This window comes from Astyanax mexicanus, chromosome 7, assembly GCF_023375975.1.
Source record: "Astyanax mexicanus isolate ESR-SI-001 chromosome 7, AstMex3_surface, whole genome shotgun sequence".
Classification (NCBI taxonomy): Eukaryota; Metazoa; Chordata; class Actinopteri; order Characiformes; family Acestrorhamphidae; genus Astyanax; species Astyanax mexicanus.
The window spans coordinates 40,877,656-40,890,529 of record NC_064414.1 but is presented as its reverse complement, the minus strand read 5'-3'; the positions used below and the strand labels follow the sequence as shown (position 1 = coordinate 40,890,529).

The 12,874-nt window shown below is 37.9% G+C and overlaps 1 protein-coding gene across 1 annotated transcript in view; it reads left to right on the top strand.

Annotated features, from left to right (window-relative positions):
- The window catches only part of dntt (deoxynucleotidyltransferase, terminal), a 191,565-nt gene extending 179,642 nt beyond the window's left edge, over positions 1-11,923 (top strand). Inside the window, exon 11 of the mRNA XM_049481653.1 lies at positions 11,245-11,923. Within this exon, the coding sequence (XP_049337610.1) occupies positions 11,245-11,331 (87 nt within the window). The 3' untranslated portion in view covers positions 11,332-11,923. The remainder of the gene's footprint in view (positions 1-11,244) is intronic.
- The last annotated feature ends 951 nt before the right edge of the window (positions 11,924-12,874 follow it).

Sequence of the window (12,874 nt, the reverse complement as noted above, 5' to 3'; positions counted from 1 at the left end):
GTTGAGTCAACTTATAAACTTATAACTTATAAGTTTATTCTGTTGCCCATTGGAAGTTTCTTTTCCATTGGCTTCTGGCACAATCTATTTGCATACTGGTTGTGTCACATGCGTAGTGGACACTTTATGGAATTATTGAGAAAGTATATTTAATGTGTATTTTCATAAAGTATATTAAATTTAAAATGCACTTTTAGTATTCTTTACTTAATTTGGTAATACTTTTACTGCTTCTAAGTATACTTCCTTTTCACAAGGGTATGTTTTAATGTTTTAGTACTCTTCATTTCAGTAGAAATAATGGCTAAGCTCTTGTTTCTGAACTTTTTCTCCATATAGTTTTGTTTTATGTGGCACCTTCAACACAAATCTACAGCAGATCCAGTTTATATAGACTTTTTATTACTGCATGCTGTCCTGCTCTCACAAAACGGCTTTAATTTAATATCAGCGCTATATTAAAATATATCACAGCTTAGGAGGATCACTGAAGCATTTTCTCACAGCGTTTTGAAGCACAGGAAGAGCTTTAGCATTCATGTGCTTTTCTAGTTGATACAGAAGGCAATAAATATGATGCAGTTGTGAATAGGTTGCGTTGGATGTAAGAGCGTGTCACAGCCAATTCTCACTTTGAGAATAGCTGCCGTCAGCAGCTGCACTGGAGCTAACTGAAGAGATGGCGAGGTTTATTTTCTGACCTTGTGATCACATCCGTCTATACATAAACACACACACACACATATACACACACACACACACACACACACTCTGTCTCCACAACATTTTACAGAGTTCTTTTCTCTCAGTCTGACTGAAGTTTGTGAAACACAGTTGACTCCGTTGCCCTCATACAGAGACTCCTCATGAGAGCAAGCTGTCAGTTAGAATGTGGCTGATGTTAGCGCTCATGAAGAGAACACATCATCTTCTCTTCTCCAATTTAGTTGAGGGATTTAAACAAGCGCGTCGCTGAGACTCATTTCCGGATCCCAATTCAGTCCAACAGTTTGCCCTGCAGCTACTGGCACAGTGCTTCTATAGAGAAACGGAGAAAACACTGATTAACATTTAAATTAGATGAGTAGGTAATGACTGGTAAAGTGCAAGGATTTAAATAAAATCAAAATAAGATATAATGCGTCTGCTAAAGAATGCTACTTAGAGTTCATTTTTAATGCAGTGTTAAAAATATGCACTCATTGTCCAAAACAGAAGAAATCAACTGACAGAAATGAAACTTAAGCCCTGTCTGGACGGGATTAGCTTCTCAGACTTCTACTCAGTGATAAAACTGTTGCATTCGGACTATAATTGAAAACAACAGAAGAACCAGTGAGTTTTTTGTCTTTCTCAGTCACGTGACATCATGTTCAGTAGCTCCTCCATTTCAACTCGCTGTTGTGTTTACGTGAATCTCTGTGGAAACGCGCGCCCAAAGTGTAATTACTGTGCATAGCAGTGGACAAATAGTTATTTTATTTAGCACAAAGTGACCAAACTCGGAGATGTGAGTCCAGTCGGGACTAAAATTACCAAACGACCACAGAGTTCAGCGAAAAACAGTAGGTAATCCAACCTGTAATTTTCTCAGAGGACAGGGATAAAATCACAGAAAACCCCCATAAAAGAGAAAATTACCCCAGGACCCCCTGAGAAGCAAATCCCGTCCGGACAGGGCTTCAGGCTTCTTTCACACAGCAGGTAAATGTGGTCAAATGATTAAATTTCATGTGATACAAATCTTCGCATCTAACATTTCAATTCCGATTTAGGTCCCTTCAGTATGTGGTATTGAAATCTGATACATATCAAATTTGCCAAATTTATGCATCTTTTTTGTCAACGAAAAAAAAAGCCTCTCAAGTCTGACTTCACTGAAGCTTCACAACGATGTTTCCTGTTCATAGAATGGTCTGAGCAGGAGTTTCAAATAACACTGTGACTTACAGTTAAATAGAGAAAATAGAGACCACTTAAAAATAATGATTTTTGCACCAGTAGTGGCATAGAGTTATCCAAAAGTAGTGTGTATGACTGGTGGAGGAGAACATGCCAAGATGCATGAAAACTGTGATTAAAAAGCAGAGTTGTTCCACAAATATTAATTTCTGACCTGAGAAAAAAGATTTCTGAACTGAGAAGGGAAAGTGATTGTGAGTAAATTGGAAAAATGACAGTAGCGGTTATTAGATGACAATAATGGTGGAATAACAAGCTAAAAAAACTTTTGGACTGATCTTATCTCTGTTCTAATAACATTTTAGTCTTAAGTCTTGTGTCACAGCAGTGCGGTGTTCCTAATGAATTGACAAAAAGAGGTTACAGATCACAGCTTCAGCGTCAAATAAAACAAAAAAGTATATAAAAGCTTGACCGGTCCAAATAATGTGCACTTTTTTTCAGCGAGCTGGAGCAACTTCTCAGTGATAAGCCCAGCACCGATTTCAGATATGAGTCACATTAATATTGTGTAAGATTGTGTGCACAGCCTAGCACTCCATCCTCCTAACCACTTTCACAGAAGAGGATTGCAGGACCAAACCCAAGAATATTTAATAACTGGAGATCATTGTCCATGAGGAATTTGCTAGGATTAATTGGGAAAGCTGCCACAAACTGGTATCTGTTTTTACATCAGGTATACAGGAGGTCATACCAGCTAAAAAGAGCTCCTTTAAGTACCAAATACATTTTTCATTAAGAGGTTAAACAATTCTAAAACTGCAGTATTGATTTAAAGTGTCATTCTGTGTTTTAATTTGCTGTTATTTGTTATTTTACCTGGTATTTGATTATTTGTGTTGAGCTATTTAAATTGGTATTGTTTGATGGTCTTGTTTTATTACAAACAACTGAAGGTCATAAATCTCATATATGTGATAATGTGGAGGGTTCTGATGACAATTTTTAATCATTTTGATTGCATTTGGAAGTCCTGTTCTTTAGCCACTGTCTGTTTCTATGCGCTTCTTGTGTGTCAAAGATAAAGCTAGGGTTTAGGCTGTTATTTTTAAATAGAAACAACTGGAGTTATTGAGAGCTGTTAGACTTATCCCTCCTCTTGCTCTTGTTATATTAGAAAACTCGGATAAACAGATCTTTTTTTTAGTTTTAAGCAAGACAGACTGGACACTAGGTTTTGTGTGTGTGTGTGTGTGTGTGTGGCGTTGATGCAATGTTGTGTTCTGCACAGTAATTAATGCTGAGTATCTGAGGGATTGGGGATTTTAGGAAATGGGCTTCTCACAAGCCTAGCTTAGCTCCGCTCCATAGCCGGCTCTAATTTGTGTGCTGGCGAGAGCCGCTGTAAATCTGCTCTCTGTCCACCTGATGCTGGATCTCTGTCTGCGAGACCCTCTCGACCGTGAGTGCCCCTTGCCTCGTTAGCGGAGTCTCCGCACATGCCTTTTAGATTTCATCAAATCCTTTTGTTTTTGTCGAAACGGACGTCATCTGTTCTTCCAACAACACTTCACTAGATCTGGATGTGCTTGAGGTCTAAATAAATGATGCATCTGTTACCTAGGATTGCAGTGATGAATCAAATCCTGTTTCTGTTTCTTTGGGGTGAACAACAGAGAGAAAGAGAGGGTGAGTGAGTGAGAGAGGGAGGGAAAGAAGTCTGTCAAAGGAAAGATCAAGAAGTCTAAACAAAAGTCCAAGTCCATAAAACTTCAAAGGCAAGCAAATAAAAGAAACATTTATAATTTTAGAACAAAATCTTTAATTTTTTTTTCTTGATTTGATGATGATTAAGCACCTTTCAAAAAAACCAAGAAAGCTTCACACTCAACACTCAACCAACACATACACACACGAGAAGCAGCAGCCTATTGCGGACAGTGTACTCCTAACACTGTGAAAAATTAAAACGTTTATAAAACTCAAAATTTCAAGGCATTTTACTGCACTACATTTTTGAGTTTTGAAGCCAACTCAAACTTTTAAGTTCTGATGTCATAGTGGGGACAGGACTCAGACATGTACAGATGCAGATAATTTGTTTATTAAAATTAAACAACGTTACAGGATTGGTCAAAGACGGAAAAAGGGTAATCACAGCAAACAGGAACCACGTAGACAAAAGCATACCATAAACAGGGACAGTCCAGAGAATCAAACACAGGAAATCCAGCAGCAGAGATAATCCAATAGGCAAAAAACGATAAACAGTCCAGGTCAAACACGGTAAATCCAAAATCAGAGAAACAGGCAGAAATCGGCGTTGAGAAAACAAAAAGCAAGGTCACACACGAAATAACAGAGACTAGAGATAGAACGCTTTGTAATGAGGAGAACCCAACAATACTCGGTACAGGCGTGTGCGTGGTGTGCTCTTTTATACTGCAGATAATTAGTATTCGGGACTTCCTGGAGGAGGCAGGTGATGTGTCACGTGATCGGGTGTGTGTGATGTCAGCGGGTGGTGCGTTCTGGGTAGTGTAGTTGCTAGGCTGAGAACCTCCGTTAGAGCTGAGTGTGGAAGGAACAGGAGCGCTTTCAGCACCAGACGTGACATCTGAAGAAAACCACTACCATTTGTGCCAACTAGGAATCTTTAGTTCAGAAAATTCATTTTTCATATGTATAAAAACTTAAAAAACTCATTTTATGTTTTTAGTTTCTAATTTAAGATTTATTGTAAGTTCTGCTGACTATCCTTCAGGATCAACTAAAAAAACTATGTTGTGTCTATGACATGTTTTACATTAATCAAATTCATATAGATGGCCAAATACAATATATTTTATTAACTTAAATTAGCAACTGGGAACTGAGGATTTAAGACTATTACATAGGTGTTTTATTGTCAGTCATAAACAAATGTCAAACGTGACCAGCTGGAAATGGCCAGTGTTTATTTACACAAACCACTGCAACTTGCTCTTACAGCCTTTAACACCAAGGCCAGGCAGTGAACTACTATATAACACATATAGAGATCCCAAGAGAAGCAGCCTGTGGAGAATGACTACACACTGATGGTGAGTGAGAGATGGAAGGAGACGCCTTATATGCAAACAGTGTTACCAATATCAGGGGGAAACCCCTGCAGAACTGCTCAGTGGACCCTGTTTAACTAAAGAGTCTAAATGAGCATGTGCAGTAGTGCAGAGTAGTTGGCTTGGTTTCAACTAGGGTTGTTGTAACAACAATTTTGCCAACAAAGGTAATTTGGTTAGTTACTATTAACAAGAATCTTAATAATATTAGTTGAGGTAGTTTACAGTGCAATTCAGGATTTCTTGTTCAGCTGACTTAAAAATCACCTTAAGAAGAACAATTTTAAGTTTTGTTTTTTAGTTTAGCCAATCATGACCAAAATTGATTTATTAATCTTGTTGCTTATATAATATATTTTCTCAACCTTCTCTATTGCCCATATACGTAATGCCAGTTTTGCTGAAGTCAAACAATATCAATATTTAACAGTATGATCAACTTTATTCAGTACTCTGGTCACACAGCTCATCCTTCACATACCTAAAACTGGTGCCTGCTGGAGTCTCTCCACTTTTTCAGAGTGATCTCCAACACATCCAAGTGGGAGAATTCAGATAGATGAGAAAATTAAGTTGTCCAATAAAGATAATTAAGTTGAAAATGACATTTGTATTTTAGTGTTTAATGGAATGTATTTAGTCTGGGTTAGACAGAAAAGTGTGTTGAAACAACACTTCCATTTTTTACTCAATACAATTTTTAACTCAATAAAACAATAAATGAAAATAAAAATCCTGCCAAATTCATATAACTTATTTTTTTATCTTACAACAGGGTATTTATTTAAGTATTGGCGAAAGGCCATCAGAATTACTTTTTAGAGTGTAGCCCCTCAGTCTCGACCCAGAGCTTGTAGCTTCTGGACCCTTGATGACCCTACCATACATAGAAGGCAGAAATGAATGGATGGACCAATCGGATGAAGGGAAAAAGTCAACATCAGCAATTAAAAAACAAAGTGGCAGCTGTGTTAGTAGAGGACTTTTAAAGACAAGTGAAAGTTGATGATTGGTCAAAGTGAAGATGATCTAGCATTAGGGTCTCCTGGTAGAACTTTGTAAAGCTAAATGTCTAAAACGCTGAAGCTTAAAGTAAGAGAGGTTGAATGAGGAGAGGAAGAAGGTTATGAGGATCTAACTGAGATGCATAATTTACACTGTGTTTATTGAAAAAAAATGAAAAAACCAAAGTAAACCGTATTCGTGAGTTATATTTACTCAGTCTGAGCGCAGGCATTCTCTTATACCCGTACTCGTTCAGCACACACTCCACTGTGTGTAAACAAACACAACAAGTACACGTGACTCCCTGACCAGCCTGAGCCCGATTTGCATTTTAAACAAGGTCTCGGTGGACGGTAGACGATACGAGCAGAATGCCTGAAGCTCCTGCATGCGCTGCGCTCACATTGCCTGGTCGTTGCTACTGTGGTTTTCTTTTTTTTATATTTATTAATTTTTTTCTCTGTCCTCTTTTCTGCTTCATCTTATGCTTCATTCTGACACGTTAGTTCCAGTTTAACACTGTGAGGCAGGATGTGTCAGATTTTCAGCTTCCTCTCGGCTACAGCGCTGCTGAGGTAAGTCCGCTTCGCCTCGTTCTCGCTGATATCTGCCTCTATTTGACATCATGGCACGAATGTGCTGAGAGGCTGACTCGCACTTGCTGTGAAATTTTAGCACCCATGTAAAATCCCCTTATTACACACACACACACATACCCACACCAGATTCAACACCCCCTGTCCTTATTACACTCTCGCTGTCTGCCTCTCTCACTCTCTCCTTCCTTCTCTCCCTTTATCTCTCCCTCTCTCTTTGATTATTATAAAATAAATCTCCCTTTCCCTTTAATCTCTCTCTTTAATGTCTGTCTCTCTCTCTCTCTCTCTCTCTCTAACTCTGTCTCTCTCACTCTGTCTGTCCTTTGTCTCTCTCCTACACTCTTTCTCTCTCATCCTGTATGTCTCCTTCCCTTTATCTCTCCCTCTCTCTTTGACTATTTTTGAAATTATATAGTTAAATAAATCTCACCCTCCCTCTTGCTCTTTCTTGCTGTCTTTCTCTTTTTCTCTGTCTCTAACTGTCTCCCTCTCTTTGTCTCTCACACTCTTTTGATCTCTTTCTCTCTCTTTCTCTCTCTCTCTCTCTATTCTCTCTCTCTTTCTGCCTGTCACTCTTTCTGTCTGTCTCTCTCCTTGTCCTACTATCTTACTGTCTCCCTCTCTTTGTCTCATTTTCTCTTCATCTTTCTTTCTCCTAGTCTCTCTCTCTCTCTTTCTCGTCAATCTCTCTGTCTATCTCTCTCCTTGTCCTACTATCTTACTATGCCCCTCTCTCTGTGTCCCTCTCTCTCTCTCTCTCTCTCTCTCTCGCCAAGGCTGTGTTCAGCATTTTCGTAACATTATAGAAAATAAGATAACCATAGTAAACAATTGAATTAATTATATATATATATATATATATATATATGGTGTAGAATTGGGGTCTAATCTGGGTATATTTGGAACATTCTGTAGGGAAGTGCAGCTCTGTCTTTTCAGTGGGCAGTGCTGGCATACTTTCTGCTCTTTGGGCAGTCAGGACTTCTTGTGTTTTCCCGTCTCTATGGCCAGGCTGTGTGTCTGTCTCTCTCCGTGTCCTACTATCTTACGATCTCCCTCTCTCTCCCTCTCTCTCTCTCTCTCTCTCATTCTCTCTCGCTGTTAAATGACATATCAGTGAAGACAGCTATAATCAGAGACGGTCTTTGCATAGAGGCATTGCTAGGCAACTGCCTTGGGCCCCTCCCACTGCAGCCCACTGTAGGGGCCCTTGACTAGCTGCAAACTTCCCATAGGCCTACAGCTGGTAATTGGGGCCCTTTGGACAGTAATTCACAGATAATTCACAGTGCATTCATAAATGGTGATTCTTGTATGTTTAAAATGGTAACAAAGACAACACAATAAATTACAAAGAAATACAGATTCCGTCCACACCCCCTCTCTTTCCCGTTAAAATGGAATATTCCATCCATACAGGTGAACCGCGAACGCGCTGCTTGTGAAAGACGGTATTAAGGTGAAATTAAGTGTACAAGTGGGTTGTGAGCGAAGCCATGAAGCCCCACTACCCAAGTGGCGCTACAAAAAGAAAAAAGAAGAAAGAGGCGAAACTAAAAACAGATGCTCTTCCAAACTGATAAGCTTTTTTAGTGTGTCAGCACCACCGGACCCGAATGTTTTGGTGGAGGAGGAGGACGAGGAGGTGCTGTACTAAGGTTGTGTAGGTAGGGTAAATTCTATTATTTTTAGAAAATTAACAAACGAAAATAAACCCAAAATGTTGACAAAAATATAATCTAACGAATTCCAAAACATAGAAACGAAAAACGTTAAAATGGTATTGATATAATATAATATAATATAACAGCTGGATCAAACAGTTTAGCGTCAGTCATTAGGAAAGCGCGCGCGCTCTCTCTCTCTCTCTCTGAATTCAGCGCGAGGCTAGAAATAATTTGAAAACTTAGTTGAGTTAAATAAATTAAGATGAGTGAGGACATGTAATCAAAGTTAATCAAATATTGTCAAATATAAAGGATAGGTTGAGGTTTTGGGGAGCTGTTTCACTTATTTGAAACTGAAACTAACTGAAACTGATATTATTCTGCACTATTAGATAGCTTTTGATTGTGTTTTAAATGAGTTTTTATTTTATATTAATTATTTTTTATTTATTTTAAATATTTTTAGTATTTTATTGATCAAACACCCTTACACAAACTCTGCCTCCTCTCATATTTTCACTGTACATTTTGATGTGATTGATAATTATTCTTTATCATTAACTTCAGTTACAATTCTAGATAAAAATTACTGATTAACTCACATAAATGCTCTCAGTCACACTGCTTTACTTTTTTTTGGCATTCCGATGTATATTTTATTTAAATATATGTTTATTGATTGCACATATAAAAAGTACAATTAGCATTAAAAGCTTCAATTTTCTTTATAAATATTTTCCATTTTGACATACAATGGTGTTATATCTGAAACTTATTTCTCGCTTATTAATGTTGATGGGCCCCCTAGCTAAATTCGCCTTGAGCCCCCAAATTGCTAAGTCCGCCACTGGCTATAATGACTGTCTGAGACTGTGCCCCTACAGTGAGCATTCAGGCCAAGGTCAGAGCTGTATTCTAACAGCTGACCCCCTGCGTCAGACTCAGCTCTGCACGGTGATTTACACGCTCACGCAAACTGGGAGCGCTTTTCATTCCAACACACTCTGACAGACTGGGTTCCTCCCTCACTGCTAGTGTCTGCATGGAGGTCTGATGGAATCGGGAATGCTATCATGAGAAATCCTGAGAAGTGGAGTAAAGTATCCTAAGAAGGAGTCCTTATCTCCCCTCAGAAACACAACCTTATATAAACCATCGCCATCCAATATGTAGAGTCCTTCTGAAGGAGTTCTATGTTCGACTCTCAGACTTAAAATTTAATCTCTCTCCTCAAGATCCTTTTCAACCATTTGTGAAGCAGAACTGAGCAGCATTAACTATGAAAGTGGCAAAGTTCTCAGAGTGCTGCTGTGGACTGAGCTGAAGGAAATAGAGCCTGAAGACATCTTCTCTCTCACACACACCACTCATACAGTCCACACACACACACACACCTGTATAACACAACATATAATGAAATACACTTCCACTTCTTCTCTACTTCCTGGAAGCTCATATGTTAATGTCTGACAATTACACACAGCAGGGGTGCACATTTCAAATGCACCTGTATTTGATTATTTTGGCACATTTACATTAACATGTTTGACTTGAGGAGATATAGAACTTCCTCAGATATTTTATTTATTTATTTATCAGCAGGTATAAATTGTTTTTTTGCAGTCAAAAATAGCCCAAAAATGATCATTTGATCCTTACCTCGATCCCATATTTAGTATAGTTGAATCCACACCTTTCTCTGTGCATCACAATAAATGAATATGTTTCACACTCTTTACACCTTGTCAGAAATAGCACAATACAGCACAATGTGATGTGTTTACCTAAAGTGTGTGTTTTCACAGAGAGAAAACCAGTGCCAACTATTATCACCACGAGACAGAAATAGTGAGTGTTGAGAGAGAGAGATGCTGTAAATTCAGAGCTGTGAGGCATGACACAAATATGTTGAGGGTGATATATTTAGCAATGTAGTTAATTTATAATATTGCCCATAATAGTTTACCCTTACTACTAATTATACTACTACTACTACTAATAATAATAATAATAATGTTATGTATACAATATGTATATAGTCCAAAAAGTTATAATTATTATTGAGGAAAAAAATCTCTTCTTTACATAATTACTTAATGAGCAGAATGACACTCCATGTTAATAGTAATAAAATAGCAGCAAAAATCAACAGTAGACAATATCATACAATTCATGAAAAAAAAATCAATCTGTTCTCAACATAGAATATTAAATGTTCAGATTACAAAATATAATAAAAAAAAGTTTTCCTAAGACTTTTTACTAGTGTATATAAAAAAATAACAAATGTTAGATTAACAAAATAGAAATAATAATATATTAGTGGTGTCAATTGATTAAAAAGAATAACATTTAAATGCTGGTTCTTTCCTGTATTTTTGGGTGGTGGACAGGAATAACAGTGTAGGTTACCGATTAAAGTCACATGATCCCCCAGCAACAATGAGGCACAATGGTGCAGGTCAGCGAGAAAAAAGACAGATTTAATGCAGGCAGAAAAAGTCTAAATAGTCAGTTAAACTAACCTAGTGAAAATTGGGACATTAAATTAGATTCTTTTAAATATTTGGTCCCGGACAGTCCTGGTAAAACCGGGACAGGTGGCAACCCGAGCAGTGATGTCCTCTGGAATAAAACTCCTCATTACTTGTTTAGACTTCTCTGCACCTCCTTTCAGTTAAAGCTCTGAGTACCGTGGATTGTCCTAAGTGGACGTTTCTTGTAGTGAAAGACCTGCCTTGTCTGACCTTTTGCAGCAGAACATCATCAGCAGTGCTCCTCTCTGTCTCTGTCATGTCCTCTCAGTGAAATCATTGGTCAAACGCAGTCATTGTCCTCACAGCACGCCGGCTCTTCTCTGTCTTTGTCCTGCTCCGGCGTTTGTTGTAGCTTTTCAAGCAGACTAATCGTTGAGCTCATCATTTCACTGTTGTTCTGTCCCTCCCTTCCCTTTTGTTCTCTCTGTAGAATACCTTCCTGCAGGCCAAGACAGAGGAGGACATCTTTGCCCATTTGGGGTTGGACTATATCGAGCCTTGGCAGAGGAACGCCTAGCCCTCGTCTTATTCATCATCCGCTGTCCTGCAGCTGTTCCTGTTCCCTGCTGTTTTGATAGCACACTGCTGGACTCATTTAATGCCATCAGTCACTGATTCAACTTCCCCAAAAGCCAAAACACAGACAAAATGGCTTTGCTATTAAGGTGTATTGTATGCTAATAACATGGAAACGATTATCTTTCATTATTATACATGCATTACAGAAATATAAATATACAGCTCTGTAAGAAAATAAGAGACTTTTTTCCAAATTAAAAAAACTCTGGAATGTAATTAAGAAGAAGATGGATGATCACAAGCCATCAAAATGTACCAGAAGTGGCATAAAGTTATCCAAAAGCAGTGTGTAAGACTGGTGGAGGAGAACATGCCAAGATGCATGAAAACTGTGATTAAAAATTAAAACCAGGGTTATTCCACCAAATATTGGTTTCTGAGATTGATTAAAACTTTATGAATATGAACTTGTTTTCTTTTCATTATTTGAGGTCTGAAAGCTCTGCATCTTTTTTTGTTATTTCGGCCATTTGCCTTTTTCTGCAAATAAATGCTCTAAATGACAATATTTTATTGTAATTTATAAGAAACATTGTCCGTAGTTTATACAATAAAACAACAATGTTCATTTTACTCAAACATATACCTGTAAATAGGAAAATCTGAGAAACTGATTTAGAAGCTAAAGTGGTCTCTAAAGTGGTCTGAAGTGGATTTTTTCAGAGCTGTATGTTGCAATGCTATTTGGAATAAGATAAAGGTTAATGAGAAATAATTGTTTTAAAAGTTTTAACTGATATATTCAATATTAATTAAGCTACACATGTAAAAGTAGTGTGTAATACACATATAATTTATGTATAACACAATGTCTGAATTATATACATATGACAAAACCACTGATCAGTTATCACCTAATATTTAAAATAATATAACAACAGATTGGTGTCTTATTTTGATTTTCTTTTTTTAAAACTCAGCAGCACTGGGTCCTTTGTTTTTAATTTTTTCTACTGAAAGCATTTTTTACGATGCAGTCCTTATATTAAAAATAACATAACTTTATGTTTTATAGAGATTTTTGGCAGCAGTTAATATAAACACTAGATAACATGAACCCTCCTATTCTGTTAACTGAACAAGACATTACCCAGAAGTTGTTTTTATTGCAGTATAGTTATTGTTGCGATTAATTGTGCTGATCACTGACCTTGCGTTTAAAGCCAGTGTTTTGCCGAAATCTGCACCCCCGCCGGGAAAAGCACCTCCTCTTGGGAGCAGTGGCGTGCACAGACATTTTGGGGACCAAGTGCTCAGGGGGAAAACGGGGCACTTTCAAGTTGGGCTTAGAGGGCAAACTGTAGGATTTTACTTGATGTGTATGTTACCTGGCTGGTGGGACACGGGGGAAAAGAAGCCTATCTGTTGCAGTGCGTGCTGTGCTGAAGACTCGCTGAACTGAACTGCTGCTGCAGCGCATCTAGTGTGCCTTGCAGGGGGTGCAGATTTCGGCGCGGTGTCAAAATATCATTTTTTGTGGA